The 22137-nt window shown below is 38.9% G+C and overlaps 1 protein-coding gene across 5 annotated transcripts in view; it reads left to right on the forward strand.

Moving 5' to 3' along the window:
• Nucleotides 1-10161: 10161 nt before the first annotated feature.
• The window catches only part of LOC5577013 (protein real-time), a 40585-nt gene continuing 28609 nt past the window's right edge, over nucleotides 10162-22137 (forward strand). Inside the window, exons 1-2 of one of the 5 annotated variants that reach the window (XM_021846930.1) lie at nucleotides 10162-10333; nucleotides 10553-10851. In XM_021846930.1, coding sequence (XP_021702622.1) covers nucleotides 10789-10851 — 63 coding nt within the window. In that variant the 5' untranslated portion in view covers nucleotides 10162-10333; nucleotides 10553-10788. The other 4 variants (XM_021846932.1, XM_021846933.1, XM_021846934.1 and 1 more) reach the window with 4 other exon arrangements.

The following is a 22137-nucleotide window of genomic DNA, read 5'->3' on the forward strand; positions in this document are numbered from 1 at the left end:
TGACCCCAAATTCAAATCGTAATAATAACAATAACTCCCAAATCGAATAAGTTTTTTCACTCATCAATTTACGCATTTTTAAAGCTCTTAAAGTGTTTTATAGACTACTTTGATGAAATATCTATCTATCTATATTGTGCTCTGCAAGATAAATCCACGTAATGCGATTATCTGAAAATGTCGATATACCGTCGCAGTGATAATGAAAATCACCAAATGTTTCAGGTTGGTCATATTTGAAACATTTGTGTCCTTGAAGGACGAAAAAATCCAAGCCTACTTGAATTTTGACGTTGCGTTTGAATTGCGCGCATATCTTCTGCGCGTTACCGCCGTCGCTGGATGTGGATTTAATATAAGCGCCGCAATATAAATAAAATTGGAGTGGTGTTTGTATGTCACGAAACAACTTGAGAACGGATGAACGGATCGACATAAGTTTGTCACTGTTACACTGAACTACCCGGATAAAATCATATCATTCAGTGAATGGAATAAACCATTAATGTACAATATAACGTATTGGATACAATACAGCGTATTATAATTGAATGTCAAAGCAATATTATTCTTGTTCGGACATACAATTCAAAAACAATATAATATATTGTAACAGAACATTGTATTGTTTTTAATTGGTTTTATACCTTACAATTTTGGTCAAATTCCTATTTTCGCGTAAAACAACTGTTGCTTTTTTCTATGTATCAGGTATCAGAAGGCCGGCTCCAAAGGCACGTTCCCCACCAGTTGGGAGATTTGTGCCATCGCCATATTTGAGCCTATTTCATCATCTACCCGATGGGAGAGGAAAGGGAAGGGAAAGATGGGAGGAAATAGGAGTGGGGTCCCTTGAAGAGGGAAGATCGCATGAGCGAAATGAGAGCATGTAGCTCCATACCACAATGGGTTCGAACAGCGCCCTAAAAAGGGCACTGCAAAACGCATGAGCGTAAAGAGAGCCTATAGCTCATTACCACAGCGGGTTAAGAATAACAGGATGTCCTGAAGATTCAGGCTTCTGTATTCAGTTTCACTTAATAAGTGTTTACCAAGTAATTGGAATCGCATTTGCGCAAAAACTGGACAGTTACATATCAGGTGATACGAAGTTCCATAATCGGAGTCACAACTATCACACACAAATGAGTCAGCACGCTGAATATTTGCCATGTGATAGTTGAGTCGGCAGTGGCCTGTCAACGCTCTGACCAAGAGACTGCAATTCTGCTTTGACAGATTTGTTAAATACTTCGCCACCTTTGGAGATGGCTCAGTAATGTACAATTTTGTTTGACGACACGACTCCAAACTATTCCAATATTGCTTGTGCTGAGTTGCCGCCCAAGAGTTTATTTGAAGCTTCACCCAGCACTTCGAAATTGGAATAGCCGGCTCAGGGCCAATGAAGTCATGCGATGCTCCATCGCGAGCTAGCTCATCAGCCAATTCATTTCCAGCGATGGAAGAATGGCCAGGTACCCATACAAGGTTTACAGAGTTGACTGAATTCAGTTCCTCAATTTGAGTTCGACATGCGATAACAAGCTTCGACCTTGAGTTGGCCGAAGCGAGAGCTTTTATAGCAGCCTGACTATCTGAACAGAAGTATATGACTTTACCCATTACGCGCTGTTGAAGTGCTGATTGCACTCCACACATAAGAGCAAATATTTCCGCCTGAAAAACGGTGCAGTTTCTACCAAGTGAGTAAAACTGATTCAGCCTTAGCTCACGAGAATATACTCCTGCACCAGCTCTACCTTCAAGAAGGGAGCCATCAGTGCAACATACTATATTGTTTGATATACTTCTTTCCAAATAGCCAGACGTCCACTCTTCCCGTGAAGGGAATTGTGTGGTAAATGTCCTGTAAGGAAAGTTACAAGCAATTGTGAGATCACTTGGAGCAAGGACAATTTTGTCCCAATTCACCAAAAGTGGAAACAACGAAGTGTGTGTAGATCTACGATTCACTGGATTTTTCTACAGTAGATCCAGTACCCATAAACGGTAAGAGCAAGAAAGTGCTTCTTGTTTAAGATATATGTGTAGTGGCGCAACGTCGAAAAGGGCCTCGAGCGCTGCTGTGGGAGTTGTAGAGAACGCACCAGACATCGCCATCAAGCACATCCTTTGGAGATGGCCCAATTTTGATTGGATTGTTCTCACTTCGCCCTTTTGCCACCACACAAGACATCCATATGCCAATATTGGTCGAACAACTGTTGTGTAAATCCATTTGATATATTTGGGTTTGAGGCCCCAAGTTTTACCAAAGGTTCGCCGGCATTGACCGAAGGCCATGCAAGCTTTTTTGACTCTGAAATCAATGTGAGCTGACCATAAAAGTTTGGAATCTAGAATGACTCCGACATACTTTACTTGATCAGTCACATTGATCTCAGTGCCAAAAAGATGTAAAGGTCGAATTCCATCGCGGTTTCGTCTTTCCGTAAAAAGAACAATAGATGTTTTATTCGGGTTAACCGAAAGGCCATATTGGCGACACCAACTCTCGACTACCTGAAGAGCACTTTGCATCAGGTCGAATAGGGTGCTTATGCACATACCAACTATCAGAGCTAGATAGTCGTCGGCAAATCCATAAGTTGGAAAACCGCAATTATTGAGTTGCCTCAATAGCGTATCTGCTACGAGATTCCACAAAAGTGGTGACAAGACTCCCCCTTGGGGGCATCCGCAAACACTCAATTTTCGAATCGCTGCTTGACGCAATGTCGAGAAGAGATGTCGGTTTTTGAGCATTTGATGAATCCAATTGGTAATCATTGTAGGTAGCCCATGGTTTCGTGCGGCTTCCAATATGGCATCGAAAGACACGTTATCAAAGGCACCCTCAATATCCAAGAAAACACCCAAGCACGATTGCTTCTGAGCGAATGCTTTCTCGATATCGTATACAACTTTGTGTAAAAGAGTCACAGTGGACTTTCCAGATTGGTAAGCATGTTGATTCACATGAAGAGGCATGTTTGCCAAATAAACATCACGGATGTGATGATCGATTATGCGTTCCAGACATTTCAGAAGAAAAGAGGTCAGACTGATTGGTCTAAAACTCTTCGCTTCCTCATACGACGCACGTCCTCCTTTTGGGATAAACTTTACAGTAATATCACGCCAGGATTTGGGAATGTACCCGGTAGCAAAACTGCTTACAAGTAGCTTTTTCAAAACATGTTTGATATACTCAAATCCCTTTTGGAGCAGAACAGGATAAATCCCATCCGCTCCTGGAGATTTGAAAGGAGCAAAACTATTAAGTGCCCATTGAATCGATTCAGTAGTTACGATACTGCGAGCCGAGGCCAGAGACTCGTAACTACATGAAAAGACATTTGGTTCATCCGTAGATGCTATGTCCACACATCCGGGGAAGTGTGTATTGAATAAACATTCTAAAACTTCTTCATCGGAAGAAGTAAAGTCACCATTAGGTAAGCGAATTTCGTTCACTTGGAAATCCTTAGATTTTGCAAGAATTTTGTTCAACCGACTGACTTCACTCAAACTGGAAACATTTGTACAAAGGTTTTTCCAGCCGGATCGTTCAGCAGAACGAAGAGCCTTCTTGTAAGCCTTGCGAGCCGACTTGAACGACTCTGATCCAGCTGAACGGCGTCTGTTCCAACTCCTTCTACATTGTTTCCTGAGTCTGGTCAGATCGGAATTCCACCATGGGGTCCCTCTTGTAGTCTTTACAGACCGCAGAGGACATGCTTCTTCAAAAGCTTCCATAATGTAGGATGTTGTAGTATCAACTGCATCATCCAGATCACTTGGATTTTCAATGGACGGAGAATATCCATGAAATTTGGTCGCAACCAATTCAATATAGAGTTCCCAGTTTGTTGACCGGGGATTCCTAAAACGCAAAGTCTGCGCAGTTACATTTGAATGTTCAAAGAAGATGTAGCGATGATCAGATAATGATTCCTCATCTGATACATGCCAATTCGTCAACTCGTGACTGATTCTATTCGAGCAGAGCGTTATGTCTAACACTTCTTCTCTATTAGAAACCATGAAGGTTGGGCGATTGCCTATGTTAAGTAATCCAAGGTCTGTACTACTTAAGTATTCCATCAGACTGGAGCCTCTCAAATTGATATCCGAGCTGCCCCAGATGATGTGATGAGCATTGGCATCACTGCCCACAATCAGCGGAAGGCCTTTTGTTACGCAGTGTATGACAACTCGTTTGAAGTCATCCGTTGGGGATGGTTCATCATGTGGTAAATATACCGAACAATAGACGTATTTCCTGTTGAGGTCACCAACAGAAACATCGATTGTGACAGCACATACATCTCTGGTAGTTAACTCAGAAATGAGTGTAGCAACGATTGCTTTATTAACGAGCACGCATGCGCGGGGCATGGAGCGCGAGTTTGCCATTTCAAGTTTGCTAAAAGTAGCAAAAACTGGGTCCACAAGGTTACCTAGATAGAAGTTCCCTCTACGAAAGTAGGGTTCTTGAACTAGCGCCACTTGGGCTGCACCATTTTGCATGAGTCTGCAAAGATTGATCGTTGCTGTTCTTTTATGCTGAAGATTGATCTGAGCTAACCTAACCGTAGCCACTACCCAAACTAGGCAGGATTAAGCTTTTTGCAATCTCAGCACGAAAAAGACCAGCAACGAAAAAACCAGATCGGTATCTATTTAAAGTCGCCAAAGGCGAAAGAGCACAGAATACACTGTGTAAAACGCATAATGCGAATCCATATAGGTGATAATTTAAATTAAATGTCAACATATTCATAATCCCACCCTTATTAAGCCTCAGGATAGAGACTGAAGAAGAGCAGCCGATTATCTCGGAGAAACACAAGGTCACCTGCACCATTGCTCCGGATAGCACAGGAAGGACTCAATACTGTGGAGGGCGCCCTGGTACCCCACAGGCTCCGTTAGCGGTTAGGTTTTATTTAGACCCCCCTAACCATTCATTCCTAGGCACGGTACGCATCACACCATAAATTAGGGGTCACCTGTGAGGTGGACTTTTACCACCGGAACAGGCAGTCCGTAGTGTTAATTCTTAGCCAGTTGAAACAACCGCTACCGACACTACGCGGCTATCTAGGCTGCTCGGGAAAAGGAGGTTAATATTGATGATTAACTCCTGACGTGCCCAAGCAGCCTTGTAACAGAACATTGTATTGTTTTTAATTGGTTTTATACCTTACAATTTTGGTCAAATTCCTATTTTCGCGTAAAACAACTGTTGCTTTTTTCTATGTAGCTTTGCTGAAAGAAATAAACAAAACAAGTTCAGAAAGCAAGAAATGTTGGGTGAAAAATATTCAAAAAGTAAAAATAAGTAGTTTTTTAGAAGTCACTTGACATTAGCTGTAACGACGTATGCAACCATGATACAGTTCGTTGAATTGTTTTTGTATTGTACAACAATACAAAAATTGCTAATCAAGACATTACATGAACATTATATCGTATTGTATTTTCAAAATGTTTGTATGAGAAAATATCTATACAGTACTGACCCGATTTTGTCAGCCCCCGATTTTGTCTGCCCCCGATTTTGTCTACCCCCGATTTTGTCAGCTTTTTGACCCGATTTTGTCAGCCTATTTTAAATTTGTCAAAAAATTGTTACCGTCATGTTTCACCACGTTTACATTGAAATTGATGATGATGTTTGATGTCATGCACGCATGGGCGTAGCCAGAGGGGGCAATGACAATGCCTTTTATTAAGTGTTAAAAATCAATATTACCAATATAAGGGAAGGGGGAGCCCCTGATAAAAAAAACTGGCTACGGCCATGTCCATCGCCCTTTTAAAAGTCCATGTAACACGTTAAAATTTGAAAAACAGGAACAAAATAAAATGACCCGATTTTGTCAGGTTCCCCATTTTGTCAGCCTAAAATTCATCGAGGGGCTGACAAAATCGGGTCCTTACTGTATTTGTATTGTTACGATACTTAACCACCCATACATTATATTGCAAAAATCTCATATACCATACAGTGAACTGTTCAAAACAATATATTGTACTAATTGTATTGTCATTTTACATATACTGTATTGTATTTCCAATATATTGAATGGTACTGTTACAATACGTTATATAGTTTTTGTATTGTATTTGGATACGACGTGATCGTGCGAGGAAAAACTTTAAGAAAGTCTCCAGTATAATCGGGAATAAAGGAGAAGACTAATGAATCATTTTGTATGGGGGATTACATGACGTTTTACAACAGCCTACTTGATGACATGGGGCCCAGATAGCCGTAGCGGTAAACGCGCAGCTGTTCAGCATGACCATGCTGAGGGTCGTGGGTCCGAATCCCGCTGATCGAGAATTTTTTCGAAAAGGAAATTTTCTCGATTCCCAGGGCATCCCGGATAAAAAATACAATACAAAAACAATATAACGTATTGTAACAGTACCATTCAACATATTGGAAATACAATACAGTATATGAAAAATGACAATACAATAACAGTACAATATATTGTTTTGAACAGTTCACTGTATGGTATATGAGATTTTTGCAATATAATGTATGGGTGGTTAAGTATCGTAACAATACAAATATAAATATTTTCTCATACAAACTTTTTGAAAACACAATACGATATAATGTTCATGTATTGTCTTGATTAGCAATTCGTGTATTGTTGTACAATACAAAAACAATTCAACGAACTGTATCATGGTTGCATTCGTCGTTACAGCTAATGTCAAGTAACTTCTAAAAAACTACTTAATTTTACTTTTTGTGTTTATTTCTTTCAGCAAAGCTACATAGAAAAAAGCAACAGTTGTTTTATGCGAAAATATGAATTTGACCAAAATTGTAAGGTATAGAACCAATTAAAAACAATACAATGTTCTGTTACAATATATTATATTGTTTTTGAATTGTATATCCAAACAAGAATAATATTGCTTCGACATTATATTACAATACGCTGTATTGTATCCAATACGTTATATTGTACATTAATGGTTTATTCCATTCACTGAATGATACGTTTTTATCCGGGATAGAGTATCTTCGTACCAGCCACACGATATACACATGCAAAAATGGTCAATTGGCAAAGAAAACTCTCAGTTAATAACTGTGGAAGTGTTACAAATAAGATATAAGATAGATAAGAACACTAAGCTGAGAAGCAGGCTTCGTCCCAGTTGGGACGTAACGCCAAAAAGAAGAAGACTTGATGGCAAGACGAAGTTTGCTGGGACCACTAGTTTGAAATAAAAACGCTAGAGTCAGAAAACCAGTTTTGTTTGGACCACCCTATGTCACCGTAGGAAAAAAAGCTCTAGAACTGTTAATTTAAGAGATACAAAACAACTTTTTTCGGCTTTCTGGACCATAGTGCAATGTGTGAAAAAATGACAAATCGATTAACTAACAAAAAAGTTACATTGAAAGAAGAAGAAAGAGGTTCGACTGATGTGAATTTTATAGCTACTGGATTCGGCACTGCAGTCTTGGGAGGAATCAAAACGATGTTTTTAGATTTTTCCCGACGTTTCGACTCAGAATCGATTAAGTAGAATTATATCAGAAGAAGACTCGATTCTGAGTCGAAACGTCGGGAAAAATCTAAAAACATCGTTTTGATTCCTCCCAAGACTGCAGTGCCGAATCCAGTAGCTATAAAAAAGTTACAGCCCTTCAAAGTTCTCTGGGGTCAGATTGACCCAGGAAACAGACAAAGGGTTAATCAAAATATGACATGATAGTTTCAAAAATGAACAACAATTTGTGGATTTTTTTATAATTTAAACCCGTATCCGCCCAGCAAATAAGAAAAAGTTCATATTGCTGCCATTTCGGCAATTCTTGAGGGATTGTCTTTGTTTAAATTTCCAATCGACCTGGATGTCTAGTTTTTCGATCCCTATTGGCTAATCCCATTGTCAAATTTAGTTCTTCACGGGTTCAGCTCTTTTGACTCGCACGTCCGCACTCGGTCATAACGTTTTGTGGGATATGGAAGAAGAACAATTTTCAAATTGAAATGACTTTCTTCCATCTGGAACCCCCATTTCATGATCTAAGGATATATGTATTCATTCAAAATTGTTGCTTTTTATCTATGAGACTCTTTTATTCATAAGGAGCGAGAAGAAATGTCGATCAATATCTCTCCCCTGAAATCTTTTCAATGCGCTAGGGCTTTGTTTTGTGGGTTAAGTTCTGTTATTTGCTCTACGAGAAAGAATGGTGATCAAATTCTTTCTATTGATGTGAAGGTGAGAAAACGGAATCACTGTTGTCCAATCGCCGAAGAGAATTCTTTCTGTTCGTAATAACTGGACGAATAGTAATGGTTCACAAACATAGTGGCTTCGTTTAAGGTGAAACAGTTTGGAATCAATTCCTAAGATTGCACTAAAACTTCAAAGGCACAAATCTCGCGAAGAAAGCATCCAACAACAGTGAACTTTTTATTTGGGCTTTGTGCACTAGCAGAAAGCTTAAAATAAGAAGATCAGAAATATTTGGCAACTACTTCTCCAGTTTAATGCCTTTGAAATCGTGAGTAGGGAGTAGGGGTACAAGTCGGCCATTGTGACAGCCATCGGGTTTATTCACAAATTTCATAACGCTGAAAATGGCCATTTTCGATACCCACCCACCCCCTTGTAACGCATTTTGTATGAATATTTTGCAAATTTTGTATGAGCCGTAACAGCCTTACGACACCCACCCACCCCCTCTAGCGTTATGAAATTTGTGAATGGGCCCATCTTTGTATTCCAAGATGTTTCACCTATCCTACCTTATCACATCAGCAGCTTTAGCACAGGACACCAAAGCGCCAGGCATCCAGTACAGCATCATCCTAGTTGTGGGTTCGAATCCTGATTCCAACGAAAAAAATCTTTGAGATGGAAGAAAACCATTGGAAGATAGCCAATGGATTCATTGCTTTGTTTACTTTTAACACAAGCCCTAATTATACATTATTTTAAGCTAATATAGATCATGAACCCTAAAAACATAAACATAAATGCTTTAGTAGGGCTTGTGCATTAATTTGGTTATTGTGGGGTCCTTTCCCACTTTAATTATGCTTTATAAAGCTCTTAAAGATTATGTCACTTTAAAACAAAATCTGACACTATAGAGCAAACATAAAGTATTCATATATAGCTTCGTGGTTACTTGGGTACTGTTTGGAATATTGATTTTGTTCAGAATTTGGGACAAAATGGAACTTACAAAAGAGTTGTGAAAATTGCAAAATGTCCTGATTTTGAATCTCTAAGAGATGGTCCCCCTTCGTAAAAAATGTGTTATGTCACCCACCATAACGTTGAGAACAACATAAGCTGAAGATGATTTTTTTCATGTTCTGGTTGGTCACTGCGACCAGTTTTAACTTCTATTGTGAAGATGAATTAAACCCACTTGTAAATAATTTACATTATTGTCAAAAGCACGAATCTACAGAAAAAACTATGGTCCTAAATAAAAATTCGATCGGTTAGTCGCAATCAATGAATTACTAATCGATCAAATTTTCAGTGCGGTCGGTTCATGTACTCTCCAAATTTGTATTCTTGGTTTGTTATAATTAGAATCGTATTTTAAAGCGAAAAGTTGAGCTATTTTAAGACATTGTTATAATTTTTTTTAAACTGGCGTGGAGCACGATATGAAAACCGCTGTCCTATAGTGAATCCCATGTAAATTTTAATGACTAGCACTAAATTATAGTTCAACAAATCGAGCTGAAATGTTGCACAGTTGTTCAAAGCAAAAAAAAACTGGAGTAAGAATTTATATTTTATATGATTGTGTCCAACGCTTGTACACAATCAACATAACATAATGGCTGGTTTGTGGAACTAAATTTCGACCAAATAATATGGTTTTTAAATTGACATTCATCGTCATTCAGTAGCATAGCCTAGATTACTCATTTGTTTCATATATTGAGTCACCAAAACTCAATGATGTAAACAAGTATTAAATTATTAGAGTGCATATAACGGTAAAAAGACAGTTCTGTTCCCCGTCTATCTGGCCACATGGGTCGCACTCTCGCTCGCGACGCTTCTCTACTCTCAGCTGGTCGACGCGAGGTCAAAGAGCCTCGAGCAAAGCATAGAGCTACCTACTTCCATTCATAAAACATCACACAAACATCCATTTTCGTCTCAGAGCGAGTTTGGTTTTCCGTTCGGTCGCGTCGCGTTCCGCGTTCAACCTTCCTTCGTCCTGTGCGTGTGTGTAGGATTTAATATTTTTCTTTCCTGGTAACCAAATTGCTCTGGGTGTACTTATTTGTAACGTGTATAGCTATTGGTAGGTATTCCGCTACAAAGTGAAAATCACACTTTTGTGCAACAATGCCCAGCGAAATAGCGTCATAATAAACGCATTGGGGCTGTGCGAGATTGTTTGGTTTTGAACGAAAAGTTTGTGCATTTTCTTGGATGTTTTCACGCCCCCACTACACGAGTTGTTGATGCATTTTGTTTATCGTGTGATGGTGGCAGGAAATAATTATCATTGATGTTTTAGTGCTTTGGTAGGTGAAATGGTGGGAATGTGACAAGAAGATATACCAGGAGGTCAATATCAAAAGCACAAGGGAATGATAAAATAAGTTAGAAGATTTACTTTTGTGCATCTCAGAAACGAAGAAAACTTGGTGAAGAAAATTGTTTAACTGGTGAAAATTCGCCACCCCTTTCACAACAGCAGTAGCAGCAGCGTTCCAACACACAGACACAAGAGAAGGATTTAAGCAGCGGAAAATGGTGCAGAAGTACGAATCCCCAGTGAGGATATATAAATATCCTTTTGAGCTGGTTATGGCGGTAAGTGACATTTCGATGTAACAATCTATTCTCTAATATATATAGTACCATTTATTCAGTGCCATATTTGCGTCTTAGTACCCCACAAAAATAATGTTCGTTTCAACATCGTGTGCCATTGAGCGAACAGAATTTTGTCACCAGCGCCACTGCACGCGACGGTGTATTTCTTAGTTCTTAAGGAAAAAGTCGATACTGTGTACAGTAGAACGTGGAAAGTTTTGCATGTATCACGTTGCGATAGCAATTAATAATTTTATGCAAGAGGGCTTGCACAGGCATCACGTAAAAAGCCACCGGCACGGTGCAACCTAGACTGTTATTATCAGAAAAAAAAAACTCCATCAAATCTGTACTCACCAGTCGTTTTATTTGACTAAGCTTTCTAATCACAATTTGAAAAAAAAAATAGTAGGGCCTGGTTCGAAGTTACGCCCTTTTGATGATATATGGCTACAAATTCAAAGGAAAACAGAGATGTTTGAATGGGTTTTCATTTACCGTGATTATCAGATGAAATATAACATCATAACACAGACAAACAGACGTCACACTCTCATCATTGTCCATCGACCACCTTTTTGTTTGACGTTTATACACTACCGCCATCTGTTGGCTCGTCGGCCAAACACGCTGATTTTAGCATTGGGCGTACATGTCCTCGTGATTTTGATTCTGATCGAGATTTGTTCTAAGTGTTACGTCTGTTTGTCTGTGATCATAGCTTGGATAGGAGTAGGTTGTTTTAGTTATTTGTAATTTCTGAGAAAAACGAAAAATGTTTATTCAATAAATTTCCGCATGCAAAGTCCTTGTTTCTCATAAGTCGCAGAATACGCGATACATAACGCATTAGAGCGAGTTTCCTCTCTTTCCTTTGATCAATACTTCATTTTCATAAATATCCTTTCCTCGATAGAGGCTATGCGTTCCATGGGACCGGAAAAGCACTCGTCGTATTTCTTACAACAAATACAATCCATATTGAGTGCGCTATCGAATCACACTATCATCTTGGTTTGGATCCCTTCTCATTGTTCGATTTCGGGAAATGGGAAGGCGGACTCGCCTGCCAAGGTGAACGCTATGGAAGGTGAACGCCAACAAGTCATAATCAGTTGATTACATTTTATTATCCTACATGTCAACAGAGAGATACAACACAGAGATAATACTTTATTTCTTGGCAGTTCTTGAAATTTGTCGAATAAAAGAAACGTCGCATCAATATTGTTAATGTGCAGTAGAACATGTGCAATATTGTAATGTAATTTATCTGTGGGATAAGAACCCACAACTCTCGGCATAGTCTTACTGACTAGCACGATGAAATTGGCTCCGTAATGCCTCATAATGCTTGAGCATATGAAAATTGGCCGATCTTCTTATTCAACTCCATCCAGAGGTTACAAACAAAAACAACTAAACAAAACAAATTTTAATGGTATATTTCATCTGATAATGTCGGTAAGTAAACAATCGTCTAAACTTCTCTGATGTCCACTGAGTTTGTGGACTTACACAAAAAAAAATGCGTTACTTTAAGACGAGCCCAAGGAATTTATCCCAGGCATACAGTTTAACCATAGAAAACGACTGTTGGGTCTAGATTTTATGTAGTTTTTTTTTTCCTGATAATAACGATCTGTAAAGCACCGTGACTGGGTGATTAGTATTGGCGCTGATTTTGATATAAATTGCGTTTCTTAGCCCACTTGACTTGATTCTGTTGGACGGAATATAAGTGTGTCCAACAGACTCTCATAACGTTATTGCCACACACCGAACGTCTTTTTCGACAAGTTTCCTACCAACCCCCCACATTCAGTGCAGCCCACCATGCAAAGTAGGTGATACGTCTCTCTCGCTGCAAAGATCAACAAACGATCGCCTCAAATCCCCCTACGGTTGACGCTTGCAGTAGCGGCAAAAACATCAACCTCAACAGTGAAAGACTGTGCAGAGTCAATCACACTTTGTATTTCTGCTAAACTGGCAATAACACGCCAGCCAACCATTACACGAGCCTAGAGCGTTGTGTATTGCATTGCTACATCAACCACTTGGCACTTCTCGCCACCTCGGCCACTTCCTTTGGAAGGTAGGTACCTACCTATGTCTACTATGCACTGTTTTCAGTTTGGTCAACTGCCTGTGTTAACCGATTGGAGGTTCGATGTTTCAAAGATTTAAGTTAACCTTATGATATTATTGGAGAACTTTTGATTAGAATTTTAAGGAACAATTCGGAGTTTAAAAAAATAAATAAATAAAAGCTGCAAAGGCCGTACAAACTGGGATAAGCAACAAGTTGGATGTTGTTGCGTTGTAACAGAGTACTTGGTAGATTGCATACTAAGAGCTAATCCTAACTTTTTTGTTTATCGTAATGATCGACTTCATGGTGCATGTGGGGGAGTTGCAATCATCATTCATAGGCAAACATCAACTTTTTTCGTTGTTTGAAACCAAAGTTTTTGAAATTTTGGGTGTTTCTGTTGAAACACAGCTTGATAAATATACTTTCATAGCTGCCCATTTGCCTTTACAATGCTTTGGGCAGCAAGTTGATTTGCTTTAAAATGACTTGCGGAAATTGACTCGCAATAAGTCAAAATTTATTGTCATTGGTGGCTTTAATACCAAACATCGCTCATGGAATATTTTGCAAAGTAATTCCAATAACCTGATAGCCCTACATGTTTTTCCTCTTCTAGAAACCCTTCTAGGATTGATTTAGTCTTAACTGACTCTAGTCATCTTTGAAGCCAACTGATTACTCATGCTGATTTTGATTCTGATCATGTCCCTGCTACATTTCAAATATCCCATGAAGCGATTCTCAATCCTATCAGCTCCACATATAATTATTTTCGAGCCGACTGGAATTTATATGAAACATATATTGACCCTGATCTTGATGTTAGCATGTCTTTACAAACAAAACTTGATATTGACAATGCTCTTAAACTTTAAAAATTCCATTGTTGAAGCCAGGAGCATTGCAATTCCAAAATGTGAAGTAAAATTTGAATCCGTGATTATAGACGACGATCTTAAAATCTTGCTGCGTATTAGAAACGTGAGGAGAAGGCAATTGCAACGCACTCGCGATCCTGCTTTGAAAATTATATTGCAGGATTTGCAGAAAGAAATCAAAAAACGTTTTACACAATTAAGAAACAAAAATTTTGAAAATAAAATTGCTCCATTGGACCCTGGCTCTAAGCCCTTTTGGAAATTATCTAAAATTTTGAAAAAACCTCTGAAGCCAATATCGGCATTGAAAGAGGAAAACAAATTATTACTAATTAATTGCGAAAAAGCTCAAAAACTTGCTATGCAGTTTGAAAGCGCGCACGATTTCAATTTAGGGCTTACTAGTCCAATTGAAAATCAAGTTACTCAGGACTTCGAAAACATTCCTAATCAACAGAACATTTTCAAAAATTCCTGGGAGACTGATTTGGAAAAATTTTCTACATCCTCATCAAGAAACTTCCAGAAAGTAGCTTATCATTCTTAGTTGATATATTTAACAAATGTTTTCGATAGGCATATTTTCCTGACAAATGAAAAAATGCTAAGGTTGTACCAATTTTAAAACCAGACAAAAATCCTGCAGAAGCTTCTAGCTATCGTCCAATCAGTTTGCTTTCCTCCATCAGTAAACTTTTAGAAATGTTATTTTGAACAGGTCCACATCAACGAAAATTCATTTTTTGCCAATGAACAGTTCGGATACCGCCATGGACATTCGACCACTCATCAACATTTACGTTTAACAAATTTGATCCATTCCAACAAATCTGAAGGCTATTCTACTGGTCTTGCTCTTCTAGACATAGAAAAAGCATTCGACAGTGTTTGGCATGAAGGTTTGATTGTAAAATTAAAAAACTTTAATTTTCCAACATACATTGTTAGAATAATTCAAAGTTATCTGTCAAATCGTACACTTCAGGTTAATTATCAGAACTCCAGATCTGAAAGACTTCCTGTAAGAGCTGGTGTTCCTCAAGGCAGCATTTTGGGACCAATATTATACAATATTTTCACATCTGACTTACCTGAGCTACCTCAGGGATGTCAAAAATCTTTGTTTGCGAATGACACAGGCCTTTCCGCCAAAAAACGAAGTCTGCGTGTCATCTGTAGTCGATTGCAAAAAAGGATATTTTTTCTTCATGCTTCCAAAAATGGAAGATTTCTCCTAATGCTTCCAAAACTCAACTAATAATATTCCCACATAAACCCACATCAAGTAGACATGTTGTCACGATGAGAGGGGTTCCAATAAATTGGTCAGATGAAGTTAAGTATCTAGGGCTCATGCTAGATAAGAATTTAACTTTCAAAAATCACATTGAGGGCATTCAAGCCAAATGTGATAAATATGTTAAATGTCTCTATACCCTTACGAATAGAAAATCAAAACTTTGTCTCAAGAACAAGCTTTTAATATTCAAACAAATTTTCAGGCCAGCCATTTCGTATGATGTACCAATATGGACTAGCTGCTGTAATACCAGGAAGAAAGCTATGCAGGGAACTCAAAATAAAATTTTCAATATGATTCTGAAGCTTCCTCCCTGGTATAGTATCAATGAGTTACATAGAACATTGAAAAAAATGTCAAATAAAATAATTAATAATTTCAGGCAAAAATCGTTACAATCTTCTATTGCCACGATTAATGCACTATAAGTTAGGTTAAGTAAATTTTTTTTTCTCTTAATGCTAATAAAATTTCATTCTGCATGGAGTTCTCTATGTTTCTGAAAGCCAAACAATTGTCGAAGGAATTTTTATTTCTCTCCGTCTGCTTGAACTACGACATATAAAATGATAATCCCCTACTCTTTCTGTTGCTTTAGTTCATTTCAGATTACCGGTTTATATAAAAAATACCAACAATATTTGAATTTGTTTCCATTTTGGAGCAATCATTAGTTTCACATTTTTATTTAGCTTCTCTGATAGACAAAGATAAAAATAGCTTTATTTACACGATATAGGGAGAAGTATCGACCGCGTAGAGCTATGGAAAATCATGGACGAGAACAGCTTTCCCGGGAAGCTTACAAGATTGATCAGAGCAACGATGGAAGGTGTGCAAAACTGCGTGAAGATCTCGGGCGAACACTCCAGTTCGTTCGAGTCTCGGCGGAGACTACGACAAGGCGACGGACTTTCGTGCCTGTTGTTCAATATTGCGCTTGAAGGTGTCATGCGGAGAGCCGGACTTAACAGTCGAGGCACGATTTTAACGAGATCCGGACAATTTGTTTGCTTCGCGGACGACATGAATATTATTGGGAGAAAATTTGAAACGGTGGCAGATTTGTTCACTCGCCTAAAACGCGAAGCAACGAGAGTCGGGCTAATGGTGAATGCGTCAAAAACAAAGTACATGTTGGTTGGCGGAACTGAGCGCGACAAGGCCCGCCTAGGAAGCAGTGTTACGATAGACGGGGATATACCTTCGAGGTGGTGGACGAGTTCGGGAAATACGAAGGTGCATCATCAGTGGAAGTCGTGCCTACTATTGCCTCCAGAAGAAACTGCCGTCAAGCAAGATTCACCCCCGCACCAAATGCACGATGTACAAAACGCTAGTCCTCTATGGGCATAAGACGTGGACCATGCTCGAGGAGGACTTGCAAGCTCTAGGGGTTTTCGAACGCCGAGTGCTAAGGACGATCTTCGGCGGCGTGCAGGAGAACGGCGTGTGGCGGCGAAGGATGAACCACGAGCTCGCTCAACTCTACGGCGAACCCAGTATCGTGATGGTAGCTAAAGCTGGAAGGATACGCTGGGCAGGGCATGTTGCAAGAATGCCGGACAACAACCCTGTAAAGATGGTGTTCGCTACGAATCCGGTCGGAACAAGAAGACGTGGGGTGCAGCGAGCTAGGTGGATTGACCAGGTGCACCAGGACCTGGAGAGCGTGGGTCACAGTCGAGGATGGAGAGAAGCGGCCATGAACCGAGTGAATAGGGTAATGACTGTTTATTTTGTTGTCAAACGCTAACAGTTGGCGCCAGCGGCAAAAATTACAGACAACAACCTTTCAAACATTCAGTTTCTCTTACCGGCCGTCGAGCGGCGACACTGATGTTTGTATTCCACTCACTGATCGCGCTACGCTGGATTCTCAAACTTTCAACACAAGCGCATGGAAGAATGGTAGGGTTTCGTTCTACATCGTCGTAAGCGCTACTATTCGTCGTATCAAACTTTAAATGTTCCACAACGGCGGATATTCCAACTTACCTGCAACATAGATTCATTTTCCTAGTGCAATTTTGTGAAAGCTGTTATGGTTTTTACACTTGTACACCAAAAATGCAATAAAACTACTGTATTTCGGCAGTTCAATTATCCACTTTGCACTTTTTCACCGAAATCGCATGGACGAACACGATTTGAGAGAAATGCTTAACGATCGACTGAGCCACACCATTTTCCAACACAAGTTTCTTCCCGCCCGCGTGGGTGACTTACTTCGCCGGGCACTTATTTTCACTATGGAAAACCTTCGTACTTCTTCATTGAAGGATTTCATTCCAATCACACGCCGTAAAACTTCAATAAATCACCAAATTTTACGAAATTTCCTCAACCGCCGCGTAAAATTGAGAATGTAAACAAAGTTCAATCCGTCGTACTGAGAATCAATGTGTGCGCGACACTCGACGTAAAAATACGGTTCCTTTGATTGTGTTGTTTTCGCTGTACTGTAAGCAAATGCTATAATTGTATGGTCAAAAGGAATTGTGTTCATATGTTTGGGCTGAATTTTGATGACGAACAATTAATTTTAAAGGAAATTAGTATATTCCACCATAATGAAGGAATGGAGGGAGATGCCCGTAGATCTATATATTCTAGTAAAACATTTTATTATAGCGTTGATATGTTGTGTTTTAACCACTCAATACATCACAGTGAGCCGTAAGTTGTGAGACGAATCTGGAAACTGATTGCGACGGAGTTGAAAACGATACGACGGATTGAGAATACGGTAAGATGCATTTTCTTTGCATTTTTTCCAAAAAGAGATCAAGATTTATCAAAATGTTATTGTACAATGCTAAGGCCGTTTTGAGAAAGAGTTGTTTGGCATCGGGATGTATCAGCATTTTTCACTGCAATACTGGGAAGACTACAGTTCTCACTGATCAATGCTTAATACGATAGATGCTAGCACATCACCCTAGTCGGAAAACTGTCAAAACGTATGGAAAATAATGAAAAACGTAGCTAAATTGCTTGCAATTAGGAAACTGGATCAGAAAAGTAGTGATTAGAAATCAAGTGTAAAGTGAATACATTACTTTTTGTGTTGAAAAAGAGCCATCTATTGCCTTTTCAGTTTTGAAGATCGCCCTATTGGCGAAATATTTTTGGCGAGGCTTTATCAAGACAATTGATGTAAAGCCAAATAAGTAAGTAAGGGGGAAGTTCTCTATGCCGGACAGTTTAAATTTTCCAAAAATGAATAATGATATTAAGATTTTAGTATTCCAGGATTATACCAAAACATATTTTTGCAGTATATACAAACTATGACGTTTTCATGTCCAAACGTAAACAAAAAGTAGCTGTTAAAAGATTCACTCTGATACAAACTACCATAAAAATATGAAACGATAAAATTTCATAGGCATTATAAAGTGCTGTAAGTGCTTTTAAGGCAAATGAGCGCACGAGAAGTAGTTACAAGATATGATGTACAGTAGACTGATGCAAATTTTGAAGTTTTTGCTCCCCTATGCTTAAACGATGTCAATTATGATGAAAATGATCCTCCCAAAATTTGAAGTAATTCGAAATAAATTTGGTTGTGCACACGCTATTTCAAGTTTATATGGAAATTACTATGGAAAAGGCAAACTTTTTGTGTTCAGTCCTCTAACTGCTCGTCATAATAATCTATGGAAAAGTGAACACACTCATCTCATGTGAAAACTTCCCAGCTACAACTTTGCCGAAGACTACATTTCGATAGGACGTAAGGATAATTTGTTATTATTGATAACAAAGTCTAAATCATGCTGAGATGATCATTCCATTACTTTCAGAGCAACACTGCTTTTTTGCTGTAGAACATAGTAGCCTGGATTACTTTGATCTGTTCTTCCCGCCAGGAGCACCACTGTTGCCTGCCGAACAGTTGGTGAAGCATGCTACGTGCAGACCAACTTTATGATGATGAATAACAATTTATCCTGAGGTCCAATCAAAAAGTGATATTCGGCAATGTTGTAGCTAGGAGGATTTCACATTAGAAGAATTTGTTCACTTTTCCATAAAATATTATCACGAAGATATAGAAGGCTGAACACAAAAGATTGGCGTTTTCTATAGTAATCTCCATATAAACTTCAAATGGCGTGTGCACAGTCAAATTTCTTTCGAATCACTTCAAGCTTTGGGAGGATACTATTTACCATAATTAAAATCGTTTAAGCATAGGGGAGCAAACATTTCAAAATTTGCATCACTTTAAGTACAGTCATCTCTCCATAACTCGATAATGAAGGGACCATCGAGTTAGGGAGATATCGTGTTACAGAATACTAAACCAGTGCAAATATGCGATTCAAGGGTTCACCTCGCCAAGAACACCTAATTTTACTATGGTTCTCTAACTAGATATTGAGATAAGGAGGTCAAGTAAGAGAGAGTTGACTGTACCTAAGAATACACTTAAACCTTCGAGCTGACAAAGAAATTGTGAAGAACTATAAACGCGTTGAATTCTCGAAGACATTTTCATCTCAATACGAGCAACTGCTAATGCAACATAGACGGCGAAATATGGCGAATCGATATATGGCGCTGATCAAAAAGGAGTTTATGGAAGTGGATTCTATGACACTACCCCGAACGCCACTACCCCGAATGCCACTACCCCGAACGCCATTACCCCGAAAGCCATTACCCCGAATGGGTCATTACCCCGAACGCCACTACCCCGAATGGGTCACTACCCCGAACGCCATTACCCCGAATGGATAACATTTTGAGACATATTCTAGTTAGAGAGTGGGGAGATAATTGTACGATTCCTTTTGAATATATCACGAGTTTGGGTCAAAAATGTATTTTTCAAATATTAGAAGATAAAAAAGCAGCTAGTCGTTCAGCAAATAATTTTTACACACTAAGTTTTGTCCTCTAATTTTGGGAAGATTCACACAGCCACATTGCAATGCTCTGAAGAACAGCCTATTTCGAAAAGAAGGGTGAATTTATTATGAGAAGGATAGCTATAATATGCACAAAATTAGGATGTAGTAAAGTCTCTTATTGGACGTCGGTATCCACTTCCTTTACTCATTTTTATAGGTGTCGGCATTAAGATTAACATCTTCTTAAAGATTTTGTTTCGTAAACGATGGTAATGGAAGTTCACCCTGAGATAGTCGCTGCAAGTGTTGTTCCATAGAACCCGCCTGAAAACCAACCTAATAGACGACCGTTCCGCTATCGAACTTGTACACTTGTACATGTTAGAAAAATCGGCGGCTTTTGATTGACGCAACAGTAAGAACTTTTGTTGATTTGTGGGATAATTGATTTGAATTTCTGTGAGATAACCACAAAAAAAATATTTTTTTGATTCAAGATAATGAAGAAATGATGATGGCAGAATAGTGGTGAGTAAATCCATAAGAGACCTGTCTTTTTTAATACAAGAAGATAAAAGAAAGGGAAAATTTCCGATTAGAATTATATCAGGAATCACTCTAGTGAATGCCTTCAAGATATATTCCTTTATAAAAAGCTGTTCTATTTGGAAATATTAGTGACTAGCTTATCCAACAAAATCGTGAAAGAACAGCCTATTTAAGAAAGAAGGGCAAATTTCTAGTGAAAGGTTTGCAGCAACACCATATTGAGGGTTATGGATTCGAATTCCTTTCAGTCAATAAAAGGCTTATTTTATTAAAGCCCATTCACAAATTTCGTAACGCTGAAGGGAGCAAAAAAGTTTGTGGGTGGTTGTCCTCAAAATGTTACAGCCCATTCACAATATGTAGAATTTCCATACAAAAAAAAGTACGAGGGGGTGGGTAGGTGTTAAAAATGGCAATTTTTGGCGAAATGAAATTTGTGAATGAACCCTTGAATTGCGAAGGTGCCCACTGAGCTGATAAACAGGCACTGTCTCAGAAAGAATGAGAAGAATATAGTTGCCATCAAGATATTTCGAAAGAATAGCTGGCATATAAAAGAAGGGAAAATATATGATGAACATTTTACCGACTATTTTACGTGCCATTAATTACCAGCCTTCATTAGAGACGCATTTTTGCACGCAAAACAAGATACTGTACTGTATCTCATACTATTCGGGGTAATGGCTCATTCGGGGTAGTGGCGTTCGGGGTAATGACCCATTCGGGGTAATGGCTTTCGGGGTAGTGACCCATTCGGGGTAGTGGCGTTCGGGGTAGTGGCGTTCGGGGTAGTGGCGTTCGGGGTAATGGCGTTCGGGGTAATGGGATGGAGCCTGGAAGTGACCTATGATCTCGCTAATATGCTTCATACGCTGTACATCATGCAAAGATTGAACCCACAAGGCGTGTGCTGACATACGAAGCACCCCTTGGCCTTTCTGTGGGTTTGGTGTAAACTTTGATGGTGAAAATCATAGTATCCGAGCATAGAGGACATGGTGTCCGGCCATACAGGACGACACATTTCAGTGCACACTATTTTTGGTACATAATGTAATCCACCATAAAAATGAATTGTAAAGGTTTATTTTTGTTCCCACGTGAGTTTTTACTTAAAATAATGTGAATTTTTTGTACTGTGCAAAAATTAACGGTAAAACTAATGTAGATTTTGAAATATTACCAAAAAAAAACTAAAAGTGTCCGGGCACTTCCCCTTAATTTTGAGATTGTTGCCTATTGAACTAGAATTGTACAATTTAAGTCAGTCACCGTGTTTAAAGGTCCCCATATCACAAAGTGATACAATTTGAAATTAAAAGCGCAAAGGTTCAATTGACAACACCTCATTTTAAAAGTGCGACCAGATTCAAAGTGAACCGTGCATTACCATACCGATTTGCAATTTGTTTACATGTTAAGTGGTAAATATTTGGCAACGTTGTTGCCAAAATCGTCACATGCATTGCTGTTTGGTTCGCTGTTTATCGTTTCCACCGAATGCCTTTGAGCGGTAGCGCGCTAACTGTGATAAACAGCCCATACGTAGGAGCATGGGAACAACAAAGGGCGAAAACCTGTTCAGATATAGTC

Source organism: Aedes aegypti, chromosome 2 (assembly GCF_002204515.2).
Source record: "Aedes aegypti strain LVP_AGWG chromosome 2, AaegL5.0 Primary Assembly, whole genome shotgun sequence".
In the NCBI taxonomy this organism is placed as follows: Eukaryota; Metazoa; Arthropoda; class Insecta; order Diptera; family Culicidae; genus Aedes; species Aedes aegypti.